This window comes from Mauremys reevesii, linkage group 1 (genome assembly GCF_016161935.1).
Source record: "Mauremys reevesii isolate NIE-2019 linkage group 1, ASM1616193v1, whole genome shotgun sequence".
NCBI classification, from domain to species: Eukaryota; Metazoa; Chordata; order Testudines; family Geoemydidae; genus Mauremys; species Mauremys reevesii.
This window is the reverse complement of record NC_052623.1, coordinates 126,524,382-126,544,872: the sequence shown is the minus strand read 5'-3', so window position 1 is coordinate 126,544,872 and position 20,491 is coordinate 126,524,382. Positions and strand designations below refer to the sequence as shown.

Here is a 20,491-nt window from a genome sequence, read left to right as displayed (position 1 = left end):
TTTGAGCATCTGTGACCAGTGCCATGCAGTGATCAGACAGCCTTTTTAAAACCAATGTATTTATTTTAACAGTGGGAACAAAAGATCTAAAGAAAATGGATTTGAAAATGGACTACTGCATGTCTATCTTACCTAATGGCTGTCCATCCCCCCAAGGGTAACCTAGGCAGGGTATCATATGGCTCAAACACTCCCAGCAGGGTATTGTGTGGCTCAGTCTGGTTCTCTCAAACAACTTCCCTCTTCTCAAAAGACAGAGAGCATTCTTTTTAAACCTGCCACAATTCTTTTGAGCTCCTGTGTTCACAGCCTTTTCCTGTTTTGCCTCAAGCCAGTTTTGTAGGTTAGCTGGAGAGGAGGCAAAATCTTCAAAGCTAGTAGCTTTGGCATTGTCCCGTAAGAGCCCTCCAGTGTTTGCTGAGAGGCAGCTTGTCTTGAGTCTTTCTTTGCCTTCCTGCATATTTTTTCAAACTATTGCCTGTTGGGCTAAACCAATATAGTGATATAAAATAGATCTTAATAAGAGAAGCAGTGTGGCCTAGTGGATAGAGCACTGTACTGGGACTCAGGAAAGTTAGATTCTATTCCCAGCTCTGCCACTGGCCTGCTGGGTGAGTTTGGGCAGTCATCTCACCTGCCGCCGTTTCTCCATCTGTAAAACAGGGATGATACTGACCTCCTTTGAAACCTACTGAAAAGTGTTATATAATAGCTACTTATTATTACTGGAACAAACTGATAAATTAAAGAGTAATAAGTCACCAGAATCAGGTGGTATTCACCCAAGAGTTCTGAAGGAACTCAAATATGAAATTGCAAAACTACTAACTGTGGTGTGTAACCTATCACTTAAATCAGCTTCAGATGACTGGAGGATAGCTAATGTGACACCAATTTTTTTTAAAGTCTACAGAGGCAATCCTGGCAATTACAGGCCAGTAAGCCTAACTTCAGTACAAGGCAAATTGGTTGAAACTATAAAAAAGAAAAAAAATATCACACACTTAGATGAACACAATATATTGGGGAAGAGTCAACATGGCTTTTGTAAAGGGAAATCATGCTTCACCAATCTACTAGAATTCTTTGAGGGGGACAACAAACATGTGGACAAGGACGATCCAATACATATAGTGCATTTGGACTTAGAATCATAGAACCATAGGGTTAGAAGGGACTGCAATGGTCATCTAGTCTAACCCCTGCCAAGATACAGGATTTGTTGTGTCCAAGACAGATGACCATCCAGCCTCCTTTTGAAAACCTCCTGTGAAGGAGCTTCCACAGCCTCCCTAGGCAGTCTGTTCCATTGTCCTACTGTTCTTACAGTTAGGAAGTTTTTCCTGAGATTTAATCTAAATCTGCTATGCTGTAGTTTGAACCCCTTGCCTCTTGTCCTGCCCTTTGTGGCAAGATAGAACAAACTTTCTAGATCTTTTTAATGGCAGCCTTTCAAGTATTTGAAGACTGCTATCATGTCCCCCCTTAATCTCCTCTATTCCAAACTAAACATACCCAGTTCCTTCAGCCTTTGCTCACATGGCTTGCATTCCATTACTTTGGTCATCTTTGTCACTTGTCTCTGGATCTTTTCCAGTTTCTCTACATCCTTGCTATACACTGGTGACCAAAATTGGACACAGTACTCCATCTGAGGCCTAACTTGTGACAAATAGAGCAGTACTAACACCTCCTATGATTTGCATGCTATGCCTCTGTTAAAGCACCCTAAAATTGCATTTGCACGTTTTGCAACAGCATCACACTGTTGACTCATGTTGAGGATGTGATCCACCACAACTACACAGATCATTCTCAGCAGTGCTGCTGCCATTCCAGTGATTCCCCATTCTGTATTTGTGCTTTTGGTTTTTCTTCCCTTAGTGTAGCACCTTACATTTGTCTTTGTTAAATTTCATTTTGTTGTCTATAGTGCAGTTCTCCAATTTATCAAGATCTCTCTGAATTTTAGCTTTATCCTCCAAAGTGTTTGCAATCTCTGATCCTTTTGGAACTCTACTCAAGACCTCCTTCCAATGTGACATCATTCCATTAATAGTTATTCATTGTTTACAATTATTAATCAATTATGCATCCACTTAATGGTAGTTCCACTGATCCCACATTTCTCCAACCTACATATCAGAATGTCATGTTGGACTGTGTCAAAAGTCTTGCTGAAGTCCAGATATATTATGTCCACTGCATTCCCTCTATCCACCAAACCATAATGATAATCAGAAAGCCTTTGACAAGGTCCCTTACCAAAGATGCTTAAGCAAAGTAAGCAATCATGGGAAGGTCCTCTCACGAATCAATAATTGGTTAAAAGACAGAAAACAAAGGGTAGTGGTAGGAATAAATTGTCAGTTTTCAGAATGGAGATGAACACAATATATTGGGGAAGCGTCAACATGGCTTTTGTAAAGGGAAATCATGCTTCACCGATCTACTAGAATTCTTTGAGGGGATCAACAAACGTGTGGACAAGGGTGATCCAATCCATATAGTGCATTTGGACTTAGAATCATAGAACCATAGAGTTTGAAGGGACTGAAATGGTCATCTAGTCTAACCCCCACCAAGATGCAGGATTTGTTGTGTCCAAGACAGATGGCCATCCAGCCTCCTTTTGAAAACCTCCTGTGAAGGAGCTTCCACAACCTCCCTAGGCAGTCTGTTCCATTGTCCTACTGTTCTTACAGTTAGGAAGTATTTCCTGAGATTTAATCTAAATCTGCTATGCTGTAATTTGAACCCCTTGCCTCTTGTCCTGCCCTTTGTGGATCTGTACTGGCACAAGTGCTGCTCAACAAATTCATAAATTATCTGGAAAAAGGGATAAGGTGGCAGCTGCAGATGATACAAACTACTCAAGATAGTTAAGTCCAAAGCAGACTGCAAAGATCAAAGGGATCTCACAAAAGTGGGTGACTGGGCAATAAAATGGCAGATGAAATTAAATGTTGATAAATGCAAAGTAATATATACTGGAAAACATAACCCCAACTATACATACAAAATGATGGGTTCTAAATTAATTGTTCCCACTCAAAAAAGATCTTGGGGTCATCGTGAATAGTTCTCTGAAAACATCCCCTGAAAGTGCAGCAGCAGTAAAAAAAAAAAAAAAAAAAGCTTAAGAAAGGGATAGATAATAAGACAGAAAATATCATAATGCTACTGTATAAATCCATCATACACCCACACCTTGAATACTGTGTGCAGTTCTGGTCTTCTCATCTCAAAAAAGAGATTTGAATTGGAAAAGATACAGAGAAGGGCAACAAAAATTATTATGGATCTGGAACAGCTTCCATATGAGGAGAGATTAAAAAGACTGGGACTATTCATCTTGGGGTAGGTCTATACTTACCCGCCGGGTCGACGCGTAGAGTTCGACTTCTCGGAGTTCGAACTATTGCGTCTAATCTAGATGCGATAGTTCGAACTCCAAACGCGCTCCCGTCGACTCCGGAACTCCGCCACCGCGAACGGCAGTGGCGGAGTCGACGGGGGAGCCGCGGACTTCGATCCCGCGGCGTCTGGACAGGTAGGCAGTTCAAACTAAGGTAGTTTGACTTCAGCTACACTATTCGCGTAGCTGAAGTCGCTTACCTTAGTTCGACACCCCCCCCCCCCCCGCAGTGTAGACCAGGCCTTGGAAAAGAGGTGACTAAGAGGGGGTATGATAGAGGTCTATAAAATCATGAATGGTATGGAGAAAGTGAATAAGTAAGTATTATTTACTCCTTCACATAATACAAGAACCAGGGGTCATCCAATGAAATTAACAGGCAGTAGGTGTAAAACAAAATAAAGGAAGTACTTCTTCATACAACATACAGTCAACCTGTGGAACTCATTGCCAGGGGATGTTGTGAAAAGTATAACTGGGTTAAAAAAAGAAGTAGATTAATTCGTGGAGGATAGGTCCATCAGTGGCTATTAGTCAGGACTGTCAGGGATGCAATCCCATGCCCTGGGTCTCTCTATGCCTCTGACTGCCAAAGGCGGGGACTGGACAACTGGGGATGGATCACTTGATGATTGCCTGTTCTGTTTATTCCTTTTGAAGCCTCTGCCATTGACCACTGTTGGAAGACAGGATACTGGGCTAGATGGACCATTGGTCTGACCCAGTATGGCCATTCTTATGTAATCAGACTAATAAATCTGTCCCAGAGAGTAATCGCTCCCACTGTAATTCACCAGCACAGCAGGACTACCTTGGTGACTCTTGTAAAAAGAGTCATGCAATCATTAATAATCAAGTGATCAGGATCTTGGTTTACATCTGATCCAACAGATAGCACCTTCAGTTACTCCCACTCAATCTATTTAGACTATTAGCTCCTTGGAAAATAAATGGTATTTTCTTCTATCACACAAACGCTGACCACTCTGTTGGTACTCCAAGGATCTGATGCTTAAATGTTTTGACAACAAGATCAATATCTAGAGGAGAATGTTAATATTTACCTGGAAGGGATAAATTATGGAGAGGAACATCCCAGAGATTTTCTGGCAGGTGTGACATCCAGTCACCATTTTCATGGCACAGATGACTGGACCTTTGCGAAGTGGCTTCCATTAGTTGCAACAGTGTGTTCTCACAGGATGTTCTGAAAAGAGTTGAAGTATTTTGTACATTATAAATAGTTTGAGTGATCCGTGCTCCCATTGTATAACTTACATTTGGTCTGCCTGATAAGCTGCAGTCCTAGGGCCTGATGTCAAGCGCACTGAAGTCAGTGGAGAGGATCCCATTAACTTCAGTGAGCTTTGGCTGAGACCCCTATACTCTGGAAAAGGAGCCAATTTACTACTAAGCTGGAGGAGGTGTCTTAATGGTCTCTAAAGTTTAAGTTTGGCATCGTTATCCTCCTTGGAACCACATGTTCATAACCCAGCAGGGTCACCTCAGTCTTTCCTTCTGAGGTAAATAATCTAAGCACCATGCAACTTACTGTGTGTGGCCTTTCAGGCAAGGGCACAGGCTTGATAAGCTAATTAAAGATCCCACTGCACTATCCCTAGTCACATTTCTTTCCCCTTCACTATTGTTCTGTACGTCAGTCAGCTGGTCCCCTCTTCTCCCAGCGTACCTGCATTTCAGTGGTGCTGCGTGTACTGTATATTGAACAGAGGTGCTATGTAAGCTTAAAATAATATTTTTAAGTGCTAAACATTTGCAAGAAATTGGATAGTCTCTCTTTCCCTTTCTATACAGCCAGTGGAAGCGCCTAGGTGTGCGGCACTTCTGAATATCAGGCCACTTATGTAGGTACCTAAATTATGATTATGGGGCCTAACTTTAGGCACCCATTTTTGAAAATCTTTGTTTTGGACTCCACACCACTTTTCATAGGGGTTTCTTGGGCTAGTTTTTTCCACACACGTGTCACCCCACTGAGTTGCAGCACAGCCTCTGAACTTGAGGCCAGTCTCCAAATTAACCTTATTAGCTACGTTAACTAATGAAATCTGCCTGTGCAATTTACATTCAAGATCTTTAGGATGATGCTGTAACATCACCACTCAGTGTTCCTCCCTGACACATGGCTAAAACTCCGAGGGGCAGCTCCTCAGCTGGGGGAAATTGTCAGAGTTCTATTGAAGTTAACAGAGCTATGACAATTTACATGAGCTAAGGATCTATCCCTTGTGTGGCAACGACTCTCCCTACTGTCAAGGAGGACTTGATGCAGCTCTCTCTCAAGCCTGTGAAAGTCAGGCTTGTGATGGAAACTGAGATTCATCTGCTATAAATAATGCAATGAAATTTTGATCCTAAAAATAACTACAAATATTGATTATATGTGTAAGCAGAGTCAGGATGAGCTAACTAGTGAGGAGCCAATACATTTAGCACACAGACTTGTGGAAGCTAAAATGGGCTACCTGAGGCCCTTTGGGGGGAACCAGTGAGTTGGTATAATAGGGAGTGTGATTTGTCTTGATGACAAATTTTCGGCTTGAGGGAGGATGTAAGCAGAGTCAGGATGAGCTGCAAGTTGTGGAAAAGAACTTCAGTGGCTGATCTTGTTTGCATAGGCACACCCACCCCGCGTGAGCCCACAGCAGCCACCTGGGCTGCTGTGGGATCCCCAGTTTCTCTGTTATTGGGACAGGAAGAATAAAGTGTTGTTACTCTGATTATGTGACTCAAGGACAATGAAACTGTTTTATGACAAAGGGACTCACCAACAACTAAGTAGCACTCGCTAGACCAGGGACATGGGTTCCAAAACCCAGTGAATTAAGAGAGGTTGGGGACAGGTATTTGTACCCAATAGTATGGGCCCAAAATACCAATTGCACCTCCTCGTCTCTCTACTGTGGAATATCAGTGCTAATTTTAATTCCATTAGGAGTCTAGTTACAGGTTGCTGAACGGAATTCACTTTGGGCCAATGGTGCACCAGCACTGAGGCTCCCCTACTACAATCTGAAATCACTAAAGAGCTGAAATCACTGAATGGTGTGGGGGTCCCTGAAGATATGTTGCTGAGCAGCTGGCAGATCAGTTTGTGGGATGACTGGAGTGGCTTGCGGGACAGCTGGCAGAGCGGAGCAGTTCGCGGAACAGCTCTAACGGCTTATGGGATGGCTGGTGGAGTGGAGCAGCTGGTGGAGTGGCTCACGGTGAAGGCTGCAGCAGAACCCCATGGAGAGGCGGGGCAGTCAGCCTCGGACCGCGTAAGGTGCCCCTTAACACTGCTGTGTGCCCTGCCCTCCCGCCCCCCCCCCGGGCTGGGAGGTAAAACTCTGCAGATAAACGTTTGAAGTCTGAGGCTGCACTGACCAGGGACAGAGACTTTTGGGTTGTTGGACTTTTGGGTGATTTTGGGGTTGCTGGACTTAAGACCCTGAGGGGAAAAGGATACTGCCAAACTTACTTGGGGCGGGGGTCTTTTGCTCATGGTTTGTGTTATGAATCCTGTTTATGGTGTTTCCCCAACATAATGCTGCATTGTTTCCCTCCTTTATTAAAAAGATTTTGCTACACTCAGACTCTGTGCTTGCGAGAGGGGAAGTATTGTATCTTAGAGGCGCCCGGTGGGTGGTATGTAATTGTCCCAGATCACTGGGTGGGGGCTCAGGCTGGTTTTGCACTCTGTTATTGAAAAGGAACCCCTAGATACTGAACCCAGCCCTTGTTGCTGCCAACTCAGATGGGCAGAAGGATTACATATGTTTTCACTCTTCCTCGCTTCCTCTGTTGCTTGTCTTCTTAGACCACAATCCTGCATAAGGGTCTAGCAGTACAGAATCCCACTGAAGTCAGGGGAACTTTGCACAGGTGCAGGAGTTTGTCAGCCCATGAGCAACACATGGCAGAATCAGGGCCCTCCTCCATTGTAGGAACTTTGAGGCAGAGATTATGTCTTCCTGTAGATTTTAAGGCCAGAAGGGACATTATAATCTAGTCTGCCCTCCTATATAACACAGACCATAGAATCTAACCCAGTAATTTCTGCATTGAGCCCATATGCTCTGTTTGAGCTAGAGCAGGGGTGGCCAACCTGAGCCTGAGAAGGAGCCAGAATTTACCAATGTACATTGCCAAAGAGCCACAGTAATACATCAGCAGCCCCCCATCAGCTCCCCTGCCCTGCTCACAATGCCTCCCATCCACCAGCAGCCCCACCGATCAGTGCCTCCCCACTCTCCCTGAACCTCCTGATCAGCTGTTTTGTGGTGTCCAGGAGGCTGGTGGGGAGAAGTGAGGGCATGGCAGGCTCAGGGGAGGAGGCAGGAAGGGGTGGAGTGGGGGCAGGGCCTATGGCAGAGCCAGGGGTTGAGCTGTGAGCACACACACACACCCCACATTGGAAAGTTGGCGCCTGTAGCTCCAGCCCCGGAGTCAGTGCCTATACAAGGGGCCTCATATTAACGTCTGAAGAGCTTCATGTGGCTCCGGAGACACAGGTTGGCCAGCCCTGAGCTAGAGCATATCTTTTATAAAGAGATCCAGTCTTGCTTAAAGACTGGAAAGCAATGGAGAATCCATCACACCACTAGATAAGTTGTTCCAATGGTTAGTTACCCTCACTGATAAAAAAATGTCTTATTTCTAGTCTGACAGGAGAGGTGTGGACAGTGCCAAGCAATTTGTGGATGTTACCATAGTAAAAATAATAAATATTAAACCCAGTGACTAGGTAGTATACAATTGCATAGACATAATGGACAGTTTCATTAATATTTTAATATCTGTATTAAACATCTGTAATATGCATGATACATTTCCAAAAACATAATAAATAATGCAAACATACCAAAATATAATACAGAGTATTATAATTTTAGCTCGTTGCCTTCTAAATTCAATAGGCCAAAAAAGATGGTGCAGCATTTCACTGGTGTGGGGTACTTTATATTGGAAGTACATATTATATGCTTCGACCTGTGAAATTCCTGATGAAACAATGAACATGAGTTCACCATTCCTCTTAGGAACAAACTAATACTGTAGTGATTGGGGAAAATATGTTTAAATAAACTAAGTGAACTGCCACTTAAGTATAAATTGTCTCTCGAACACGCAAGCAAAAGCATCCACATCTAGAAAGAGTCTAAATAATTCAGAATCCAATTCACAGATTGCTTTTAAAAGAAGTATATATTCAAATAATTCCAGCTCTTTGATTTAGTTACACTATACTTTTATTCTCAAGGGGAAAGGGATTATTTTAGTTTTACTTACTCTTATGAAATCATTTGGTTTTCATTTCAGCTGTTCATTTCTTCAAAATGATTTCCGCTTTTCTAGCAGCTAGTCTTCCCCTGTGAAAAGACTGAACTGAATCTCAGAGACTACAGCAGGAAATAAATGCAAACAAGCACAGCACACTCCCTGCTATGGGATTGGTCAAAGTCTGCAGCACACTCTCAAATCAAGTGACACCCAGCTTTATGAGAGGAGGAAGAATAAAAGTTCCTCAGGTTCGTGGAGCTGTCTAACATGTAAGAACGAGACACTGTATTGCTTCATGATTAATGTACATGCAAGGAATAGGGAAAGGAAGTCCAGCAGCACACAAAGTAATAATATTTAACAAACTTTTTGCAGCATTTTAAGATGTAAGGATGAAAAGGACTGAATAAGAGCTAAACTTTATTATTTTTTCTATTAATTATTATCACCTTTATCTTCCAACAGCATTTCCAGTCTCCATTTCAAGCAGAAGAACTAGATGACCTAATATTTCCTTTCCCATCTCCAACTTCTACAATGTCTACATTTAGGATGTATGTTATCATCATTTATCCAGGTATTGTACAGCCATAGGAAGTGAAGGTCCCATGCTCTAAGAACTTACTGTCTAAATAGACAACCTATATACAGATAGTGGGTGAATGACATGTACTGACAACCAGTTTGATTCACCAGTAAAGTTTAGCAACCACCATGCTAGTTACAAATGTTTCTCACCATTTCTAGAGACACTGCGATATCAGCTGTATTCAATGGAGTGAATACAGTAGCAAGCTCCCCTATTCAAAAAATACATTTAATGTCTAGTCCCCAGATGAGGGAGGTGATCTTAACGAGTTATTCAGAGCTTTTGTTATTTTAATTTAGAAGCACATTTCTAAAAGTGCCTCTACTTCACTGTTCTAATACAATGACATTTCTTTTTATATAGCTTCCTTTATACAGAGCATTACAAAATGCTCCAGAGGCATGGAACAGAGACATAGCCCTTTTCTAAAGCTGGGTAAGGAGACTATCAGCCAGGGGTGAAAGTAGGCCGATATGGGCCGGTACAGTGTACCAGTAAGAAGTGGCCACCAGTACCAGCCCATATGCAGCTGAAGTTAAAGTGCTACCACAGCAGCACTTTAATGTTGTTGCCCCTTTTGCCCACCCCCTCCCCACTCCCCAGGCCTCCGACAGAGTCCGGGGGAGGGGCATGAACCAGGCAGCATTGATGGGCTGCCTGGGGGAGACTGACCCCCAGCCCCGCCTCTTCTGCTGAGGCCCCACCTCTTGCAGGATCCCAGAGCCAGGCTCCCATACCCGTAAGTGCTTAATGTTACTTTCAGCCCTGCTATCAAAGGCAGAAAGTGGAAGTTAGAAGGGTAAGAGTTAAAAAAAATAAATGTTTAAAAGCAGTAAAGATACAAGTTAGTGTGTCACAGTTCTTGGGTTGCTTATGGGCACCACCTGCTGTCTGAGGCTGCAAAACCTATAGCCACCCCCCCCACACACACACTCACCAATCTGCATAAGCAGGAGTCTCTGTGATGCAAAATTGAGGCAAACAGTTTGACTGCACTTGAAGAGGACCGGGCTCCTGGCTCCCACTCTCCAAGTCCTTTCAGTACAATCCAAGATTCCCTACCCCTGGAAGCAGGGCCAGCTTTAGGCCTATTCCACCAATTCTCCCGAATTGGGCACCGCGCGCAGTGCGAATCCCATCCCTGGCTAGAGGCGCCTTTTTAATTTTTACTCACCTGGCGGCACTTCGGGTCTTCAGCAGCACTTCGGCAGGTCCTTCGCTTGCTCTGGGTCTTCGGCGGCAGATCCTTCAGTGCCGCCAAAGACCTGGAGCGAGTGAAGGACCCACTGCCGAAGTGCCGCCGAAGACTCAGAGCACCGCCCGGTGAGTACAAGCCCCACGTGTTTTTTTTTACATGTGTGGGCCCCGTCAAAACTGTTCGAATTGGGCCCCACACTTCCTAAAGCCGGCCCTGCCTGGAAGGGGTAGAGGAAAGTGGTACCGACTGCTTAACAGCTCACCTGAGGCTTGCTGAACCTATCCTGCCAGTCCAGTATATCAGCGTCTGTTGTCTGCTTGTAGACGCAGGGGAGATCAGTGGGTGAGCTTCTCGAGGGCAGTTTCTCTGAAGCCTTCCAGGCGCCCCTCTTCAGAGCTGCTGTTTGCTTTCTCCCAGAGCTGCCCAACAACTGTCTTGAACAACGGCCTTTTAAACTGTTATTCCACCCCTGACATGACTGACAAGGCTAGAGAGGAGGGGCCAACCTTGCCCACAGTAGCCCGTTAACCAAATTTATCACTAGTGGGGGGGTTTATGATGGAAAGCAGATGAACCCAACAATCGGGAGGGTAGTGCAGGGTCCATCGAGCACAAAAGCAAACGGGAATTTTTTTAAAATAAGATTTGAAACTCAGAAATCACTAGGGGAAGAGGAGACAGATGGCAAAGGAGGAGGTGACTGTATAGCGCGCAGAGAGATATGAAGTCAGCGATACAGGGGGAAGGAGAGTCCGTGGAGAGTTTTAATAATCAGGAAAAGAAAGTTAAATTTGATTCAGAGACTTCATAGGAAGGCACGGTGATGGAGGATGGGTGAGAAGAGAATTAGTTGGCTGTGATGAGTGCATTAGCAATAGACAGCTAGGTTCCTCCATGCTAGAGGAAATCTGGCTACAGCTGTCTGGACACTTTCAAATTTAAGAAGTAAAGGGCATGAATTCTTCTCTCTGGAGTGACACTGGTGATGTCAATGGAGATACTCCTATTTAAATTGCTATGAGTGAGATCACAAACTGGCCCTAAGGATTTAGAACAACCATAAAAGAAGGAATAATAGGCAACTAATCAGCAAGTGATTAAGCAACGACAAAGTATTTCAAGAGAGCAAGGGTCAAGATAAGGATGAATTCTGGTAATATTGCAGAGATCATGATAAGCAGATTTACAGATGAGGAAGCTGTGGGAGGAAAAAAGTCCAGATTCTTGGCTTTGGTTGCAAAAAATGTCTGAATTAAAGTGATTAATAGTGGAATTAGAAATACTGGACAAAAAGGAACTCAGGAGGAGTTGGTGACTTTTTGAAGCATTCAATAACAGGAAGTTATGGCGCTGACAGACAAGACAGGGAGCTACAAGGGGATCAAAGAGTGAGTTGATGGACACAGAAAGATGCTTTATGTCTGTGTATCTGAGTGAAACGTTTCTATTTTGTTAGTTATGTAGGCATCCATCACGGCTCCATAGTTAAAGCTGATTTGAGTTTTCCACTTAGAGCAGGGATTCAACCATTTTATTGTGCGTGAAGAATACACTTTATTTTCCTCCCCATTGCACCACTTACTCTTTGAATTATGAATGGATTTTCTGAAATTTTACAAATAAGTCTGTCCCAGTTAAAAGTAATTTAAAAGAGTCCCTTAATAAATTATGCTGCTGCGTGAGACCTTTTTTTGTCCTGATTGATCTTGTCTCAGACACTGTCAAGCTAAGCGAAAAGTGGCAAAGAAGCAACTCTTTAATAGATGTGGTGCAATGGGTAGGTTTTTAAAAGAAATGTTTAGGATTGATGGTCCTTTTTCCATACTATAAGGCAGGGTTGCTCAAACTTCATTGCATCACAACCCCCTTCTGCCAACGATTATTACTACCCAACCCCAGGAAGAAGGAGACCCCCCAAAGACCAAGCCCCTCTACCCCGGGCAGGGGGACCAAAGCTGAAGCCCAAGCCCCACCCCCCCTGGGAGGGGGCATCAAGCCAAAGCTTAAGGCTTCATCCCTGGGCAAGTGGAGACTGTAACCGGAGCCCCACTGCCCAAGGCTGAAGCTGTCAGGCTTTGGCTACAGGCCTGGGCAGTGGAGCTCAGACTTTTGATTTCATCCCCAGGCCCCAGCAAGTCTAACGCCAGCCCTGGTAACCCCATTGAAAAAGGGTCACAACCCACTTTGGGGTCCCGACCCACAGTTTGAGAACCGCTGCTGTAAGGTATGGAAATGAAATATTAAAAAATCCAAACAGTCTTTAACTGTGAAGTTCTGGGTTTTGCAAAGCTTGTGTTAGGTAATATGCTGTACCTCAGAGAACCACCCTGGAACCCATATTCACCACTGGCATACAAGTATGACATGTTTTGTACAAAGTGTGCCTTGTGAGGTATCTTTTTAGAAGTTTTGAGCTGTTGAACATTAATATCCTGTTAGATTGTATGTGCTACCCTTGTATGGGCAGTTATGACGTTTTGCAGTGTGTTACTGAAATATGTTTGGAGTGGGGAGACGCCCACAGCCAACCTTTTAATTGCAACAAAGGACCAGCCAGACATGCTGATGGCCCATTAAAGGGAATCCACTCGCAAAACAACAGCCATCCCAGAAACTTCTCAGAGAGAGCACATATACACAATGGAGACTGCTTGACCAGTGGGGACTGCCTGATCCCCACATCATAGCAAAAGATCTTTTCAGCAAGCTGGAAGAAAGTATAAATGAGGGAAAGTGACATCATCATTTGGCTTCTCTTCCCCCTGCCCCCAACTCAACACCTGGAAGAAATGTTTGGAGGACAAACACTTTGAACTGGGGAAGGGTGGGCCCAGCCTGGAAGGCAAGTCCCAGCCCATATATTGAAGATCTGTAAGCTGTTTGTTCCATCTGTCAGGCTGAGACACTGCTTGATTCCAATCCTGCTTCGTTTGTAGAACTTAGACTGTGAATTTATTTTTATTTCTTTAGTAACCAACTTTGATCTCTGTGCTTGCAACTTATAATCACTTAAAATCTCTCTGTAGTTAATAAACCCTATTTTATATTTTACCTAAAACAGTGTGTTTTGGTTCAAGTGCTTGGGACATCTCAGCTCAGTTGACAAAGGCTGGTGTGTTGTCGTCTCCATACTGAGGGAGTGGTGAACGTACACGGGTCAGGCTTCTGTATAGTTCTGGGATGCAAGGCTGAGGAGCTGGGGGGAACTAGCTGGAGTCTCCCTATTGATGGTTCATGAGTGGCTGGGAGATCATTCATGTAACTCAGTTGGGTGTATCCCTGCCTGTGGATGTCTGTGCAAGTGCAGTGCCTGTCAGAGGATTGTGATTTGACAGCAACATCACAGTGTGAGAGGGATATCCCAGGTTGGTGGGACAGAGGGCTCAGTGCTCCCACAGTCCTGGTTGCACCCCAGGTACCCCATCACAGTGGCACAGCGAGCAGGGTGAAATGCACAGCTTGTTGATCTGAGTGAGATTTGCTCTTCATACGGTGGTGTAGAGATTTTAAGTGAGACTTTAAGTGTGGTGGCTGAGAACAGTCAAAGAGAAAGTTACCAGTTTGTTACTTTCTGTTTGCTTATTTTGGGAAAGGAACGTAGGAACAGAAAAAGCAGAAGGATGGGTTAGAGTGATGGAATTGCAAAACTAGAGATGTAGAGACTGCATGTGGCAGAACAAGAGAAACAACATCAGCGAATCTTGGAGTTAAAGGACCTGGCGATAAAAGAGAAAGAGAAAACTGATGAATTAGCGCATCAGTGAATCCTAGAACTGCAAGCCTAAGCAGCTGAGCATAGTTTGTTTGTCTGGGGATAAATGAATGGCTTAGTACTTCCGAGGTGAAGCGGTAACCCTAAGATGCTAAGAGTACTGGCTGCAATGAGTTTTGAAGGGGGAAGGTTCTGTGGCAGTTGGGAGGGTGGTTAGTGAGGAGTGGGTCACAGAGACAGCGTCTGGGGGCCAAGGGGAAAGGGTATTTGGAGGTAATTATTGGACTGTTTTGGGGGACCCATCGGTGCTAGAGCTCATTGGGCCCAGCAGTTGAAGCACCTTTAACACTTGCCTCTGAGTTGTAGGTACAGCTGGTGCCCTACCAATTCCAGTACTAGAAAACAGATTGATGACCAGAGCCCTCCAGCAATCACGGGGGGAGACAATTACACAAAAAGGGTTACTCGTCTGTGTCATTATTGGGACAATGTTCTTTCAAGTAGCCAGATTTAGTAAAAGAGAGCTGCAGATGGTCCACTCATATAGCAGGGATCAATATCCATTGACAGCAGTGGCTATTGCTACATCATATCAGCAAATACATTGACTTTGACAGTTAACATTTGACTTGGCCTAGTTCTGGTAATTAAAGTATTCTGAGGCACTGGACTAAAGCTGATGGGCTCAGGTGAGGTCTACACTCAAAAGTCAAGTCGACCCAGCAACGTTGCTCAGGGATATGAAAAATCCACACCCCTGAGTGACGTTGTTAAGCCATCTTAATCCCCAGTGTACACAGGACTAGGTTGATGGAATAAGTCCTCTGTTGACCTAGCTACTGTCTCCCAGGCAAGTGGCTTAACTACACTGACAGGAGAACCCCCTCTTGTCGCTGTCTACACTGAAGTGCTTCAGTTGTGCCACTGTAGTGTTTCAAGTGTAGACAAGCCCTCGGAGGAGAGAACCAAAGTGGGAGAGGAGGAGGGCAGGTCACTCACTCATAAGATAAAGTAAACACTAGGCCTAAGGGAGTAGCATCAACTTGATCTTTTGTTTTCCAGAGCTTTGTAGCTTATCAAGGAGCTCTGAAGTCACAGTGAAGTGGGACTCTCCCTTCTTACACAGCAGCTCTGTTCTACTAGGGCTTGGCTACACTGGAGAGTTACAGCGCTGGTGGTGGCTTTACAGTGCTGTAACTTACTCCCCGTCCACACTGGCAAGGCACATACAGCGCCGTATCTCCCTGGCTACAGCGCTGGCTGTACTCCACGACTATACTGTACTCCACTCGACTATAGCGCTGCTCTTGCAGCGCTGTGGTGCCATTGTAAACAGTGATTAATCTTACTACGCTGTAACTTACCTCTGGAACCTTCCCATAATGCTTTTTAAGTAAAGATAACACTCTTTGTTTTGTTGTGAACTCGGGGCTCCCGGAGCTGCTTATCTAAAAAACAAACACAGCTACTGTTTGCTCGAGCAGAGGCAGGCAGAGGGATCCCTTTGGAATGTCCACAGCTAGTGTTTGCTTGAGGAGAGAAGCAGCCCGGTGGGGGGAGGTGGGGGTCCGTTTTGGAGCAGCTGCTTATCTGGTCTGAAGGCTATTTGCATTTAGTGAATGAAAGAGGGGTGGGGAAAAGGGTCAAAACTTTTAAAATGATTGAAGGTTGGTGCTGTGTATCTTCAAGTCCTTAGAACTTGCAAGGCAGGGAGCTGACACAGTATCAGCTCCAAAAATCCACTCTCTCTGTCTCCCCCACGCTCCCTGTCACACTCCACCCCATCCCCCTCTTTTGAAAAGCACGTTGCAGCCACTTGAACGCTGGGATAGCTGCCCATAATGCACTGCTCCCAACACCGCTGCAAATGTGGCCACACTGCAGCGCTGGTAGCTGTCAGTGTGGCCACACTGCAGCGCTTTCCCTACACAGCTGTACGAAGACAGCTTTAACTCCCAGCACTGTACAGCTGCAAGTGTAGCCAAGCCCCTAGTCTATACTGGTTTTTATACTGCCCTCATCACTTTAGTATCTGAACACCTTCAAGTAGTGCATTAAGCAACACGACTAACAACTGTCACAGGTGGGCTGCTTTCTTTCTCTAATCCCAGGGGAAGAGTTGTATGTGCAGCATAGTGTTGTGTTTTGGTGGGGTTTTGGTTTTAGGTTTGTTTTGTTTTTTAATATACACACTGTTCTAGGTTTGATAGGGAAGGCAAGGTTGAAAAAGTGTGCCTCACACTTGAGGAGAAGGTGGGAAGGTCTGTAACAGTCCTTACTTCCTGTGGGAGCTCTTTCTACAGCCTCTGAGAAAGCTCTGTCTCATGCACAGCCAAGCTTTATTCTTATGGTAGAAAGCTCCATTGTGCCTGAGGAGCAGAGCTGTTGGCCATGGTCTCTATCTGGAGCTTTAGGCAATTGTTTAAATATCTTGGGCCCAGGGCCTTGAGTGCCTTGAAGATAAGGACTGGCTTGACTCAATATTTTCAGGGAAGCCAGTGTAGAGAATGAAGAACAGGTCTGATGTTCTTGCAGTAGCCTGTGTTGCTGTGGAGAAGCACTGCTGCATTCTGTACTAGCTGGAGTTTCCTAAAGGCTGGTGGCTTCATGCCCAGGTATATTGCATTGCCGTAGTTCCAGCCAAAAGGTGTAAATAACCAATGCCAGGTCATTGTTTGGGATGGAGTTTCCTAGCCAAACGGAAAGGGTAGAAAGCATTACTTGTGCATGCTACTATGTGAGAGCTTAGCATCAGTGAGGAACCCAGGAGCACTCCTAAACTCTGGAGTGAATTGACCAGTTGTGGGGGTATATCTTCAACCAACAGCTGCAAGCTCTTCAAAGTACTTTCCTCTGCCCACCAGCTGTACCTCTGTCTTCACTGGGCTCACCTTCACTTAGCTGTTCTTCATCCAAGAGCTGATCTCATGCAAGCACTGGGTCATGTTGGTGGTAGCAGTGTGGACAAACGTGATGAAGGTCAGGTAAACCTGTGTGTCACCTGAATATTGCTGGTACTTAACCCCATGTCACCTGACCAGTTCACCTGCTTGTAGAAGTTAAATAGGACTGGAGAGAGAATTAATCCTTGTGGATCTCCACAAATGAGGGCTCTAGTGGTGGAGGTATAGTTTCCTATCACTAGTCATGGATTGTGTCCTTCCAGGAAGGACTTAAACCATTCTGGCATAGTCCCCTGGACCTCTGCCACTCTCTCAGGTGGGACAGCAGTATCTCATAGTCAGCAACACTGAATGCTGCATAGAGGTCCGGGGGATGAGAATGAATGTCTGCCCTCTATCCATTCACAGCAGATCATCATCCATCAGCACCAATAAAGCCATTTTCATCCCCTGTTCTGAATCCAGGATGTGCTGAGTCTAGGATACTAGGTTATCCTTCAGAGAAACCCAGCATGAGAGAAGATCCTTTCCGTCTCTCAGAATAAAGGGCTAATCAGAGGAAAGAAAGTATCCACCAAAATCCACTCTGAAAGTCATGAGGAGATTGAAAAAGTATCACTTGCTACACTGACATCCAGTGGTAGTTTACAATATATAACCACTTACAGGCTGCTGTGTTTATGTTACTTTGTATGTTCAGCAAAGGCACCGACTCCATGAGTGCTCTGGAGCTGGAGCACCCACGGGGAAAAATTGGTGGGTGCTCTGCACCCACCGGCAGCCAAGCTCCCAGCCCCGCCCCAGCTCACCTCTGCCTCCTCCCCTGAGCGTGCCACATCCCCACTTCTCCCCCCAGCTCCCAGCGCTTGCTGACACAAAACAGCTATTTCGCGGCAGCAAGTGCTGGGAGGGAGGAAGAATGCGGCGTGCTCGAGGAAAAGGCTGGGCCGAGATTTGGGAAGAAGTCCAATAGGGGCAGGGAGAGGGCGGAGTTGGGGCAGGGACTTTGAGGAAGGGGTTGGAACAGGGGCAGGAGGGGGCAGGGCAGGGGTGGAGTTGAGGATGGGCCAGGGCGAGCAACCACTGACGCCGGGAAAAGTTGGCGCCTATGTGTTTGGATGGTCATTGCTTAGAACAGTGTTTTTCAAATGCGGCCACTGTGGCCACATGTGGCCACCCAGAGCTTTTCTTGCAGCCACAGCCTCCTGGGCAATGATTGGGGGGCAAGGCAGGGTTGGGCCTGCCCCCTTTTGGAGCCACAAGTGCCAGAGGAGCAGACAGCTGGAGCGAGTTCCCCACCTTCCCGGGGACAGTGGGGCTCAGACTTCCAGCTAGAGGCCTGGAGTGGCGGGTGGCAGGTGGCAGGCTCCGGCCACAGGCTCTGACCATGGGGCTTGGGCTCTGGGTTTTGGCAGTGCAGTGGTGGGCTCTGTTTCCCCAGCATCTGGGCTCACCACCCCCTTCATCACCACTGGGCCCCACTGCTGTCCCCAGCCCCTCACTAATCCACCGCATCACTTTTGGACCCCACTGTCTCCCTACTCACCTCCTCCAGCTTGCCAAGGGGTGAGTAAGTCTGCTGTGAAAAGTGGTATGTGTATGTTTGTAAATATCACTCATCACTGCCTCAGCACTAGATAACAAGTCTGCTGCTGTGAAAAGTGATATTAACAAATATACAAACATCACCTGTCATAAGAGCAGACTTACTAGCTAGCAAGTCTAAAAACACCCCCAAAAGCACAACCAAAAACGCAAAAAAAGCACCACCAACAAAAAAAGACAAGAACATGCAAAACCCCTTATTTGTGTTTCTATTTCTGTTTAGGTCCAGTAAAGAATAAAGACAACTGTACATTATTGTACGAGTGTGCAAATAAAAACCCTACATACATAACTTTTGGCCATGTATATGTGCATATTTATTTGTTTTTCCTAAATTAATTATTTTAGGGGAAATTGTCATAGCGGCCACCAGCAAGATTTGGTGGCCGCACTCGAAGGACACCAAAAAAATTGTGGTGGAGAACCCCTGGCTTAGAACCAGTCAGTCTTTCTGTGCTGTTCTTGACATAGATGCTATTGATGTTCCCAATTAGTATTCATTATGTGACGGAAAAGAACTGTAATTAGTATCCAGAATAATCCAGAAATCATTAATTTTTCACATCCCTAATACTTATTGAAAATTTATGGGCATGCAAAGTTGGGCAGAAAATTGAACAAGTACACAGGAACTCACATGCTATTTCCAGCTTCACTGCTTCAAGATACGGCATTAAAAAAAATACAGTTGACATTTTTAAGCCATAAAACAGGTTCATTTCAAGTTTTGTTTGAAGTTTCAGGCTGGCTTTTATTTTGACTGTACTGATGCCTAGATGTGGCATAGTGTCTCTTGCACTAAGCAAAATCTATTAAATAAGCCATGAACAGTTCTCCCATTATTCAAGTACTATGGGGAAAAGTCCACTAAAAGAAGCTGCAGTTGTTCTATATACCATGGGGGGGTCATACAGGTGCTGGAACAAGGGGTACCTGGCTTGAAGTAGTAATAACAACCCAAATACATGGTTTCTGCCATCAGAACCCCCACTATAAAAACTGTTCCAGCACCACCGGGGTCATAGCTAGGAGCAGACACTTGCACCCCAGCTTGAACTCAGCCCAAGTGACTGGGAGACGAGCTAAGGGACAGAAATCAATGTGCACAGACATCTGACTGACTCATGCTCCGTCTCCTACATATACTGTGTATTCAGCAACAGTCGTAAAAATGATACCACTGTTCTTTCAACGCAAACACTAAATGCCCAATTCTGGTTGTGTGTGTTATTAGAAGAGGTCTTACAAAAACTGCTCATTGTCAGCATTTTGCACACTTTGCAAAACTTTGTAGCATAGCTCTAATGACTTAAGTATTTGCACATATATTAAAATTAGATAATGCAGATAAGAAATATGCATGTTAAATCTAGTGAGCCACAAGATTTTACAGATTTCCTCCTCACTTTTTCCCACATGCTCTCTCTTAACTTCATATCCATATCCCTGTTCTGTTCCTGTACAGTGGGTTTACACGCTAGTGTTCATTACACACAAATCTGCATAGGTTCAACAGACACCACCTGAGTCTATCATATTTATTCGCTCTAACAAATTAACTTTCCCAGACACTTGCCTTTTAATTGGACTGATCTGTACAATACAAAGGAGTTTCTGAGCATTCCATCCTTTTCCTGTAGTACCGGGAAGATTTCTTCACTGGATAGATTTCACCACATTCTGATAACAATGGGTATTGTTTATAAATAAATTTAATCCTAGATGATAATTTATATATAGATGATAGAATGATTTCATTTTCTATTCTGGAAAAACCTGA

The 20,491-nt window shown here is 44.8% G+C and overlaps 1 protein-coding gene and 1 long non-coding RNA gene across 5 annotated transcripts in view; one reads left to right on the top strand and one right to left on the bottom strand.

Annotated features, from left to right (window-relative positions):
• The window catches only part of LOC120395914, a 32,326-nt gene extending 22,920 nt beyond the window's left edge, over positions 1-9,406 (top strand). The window contains exons 2-3 of the long non-coding RNA XR_005592883.1: positions 8,744-8,973; positions 9,170-9,406. This is a non-coding gene — a long non-coding RNA (uncharacterized LOC120395914). The remainder of the gene's footprint in view (positions 1-8,743; positions 8,974-9,169) is intronic.
• PLCXD1 (phosphatidylinositol specific phospholipase C X domain containing 1) overlaps positions 1-20,491 on the bottom strand; it is a 50,261-nt gene that overhangs the window by 25,014 nt on the left and 4,756 nt on the right. For 2 of the 4 annotated variants that reach the window (XM_039520725.1, XM_039520728.1), the window contains exons 1-2: positions 8,714-8,820; positions 4,483-4,625 (exon numbers count right to left, since the gene is read on the bottom strand). In XM_039520725.1, the coding sequence (XP_039376659.1) occupies positions 4,483-4,594 (112 nt within the window). In that variant the 5' untranslated portion in view covers positions 4,595-4,625; positions 8,714-8,820. Of the gene's footprint in view, positions 1-4,482; positions 4,626-8,713; positions 8,821-10,753; positions 11,979-20,491 lie in introns of those variants that run through there. The other 2 variants (XM_039520726.1, XM_039520727.1) reach the window with 2 other exon arrangements.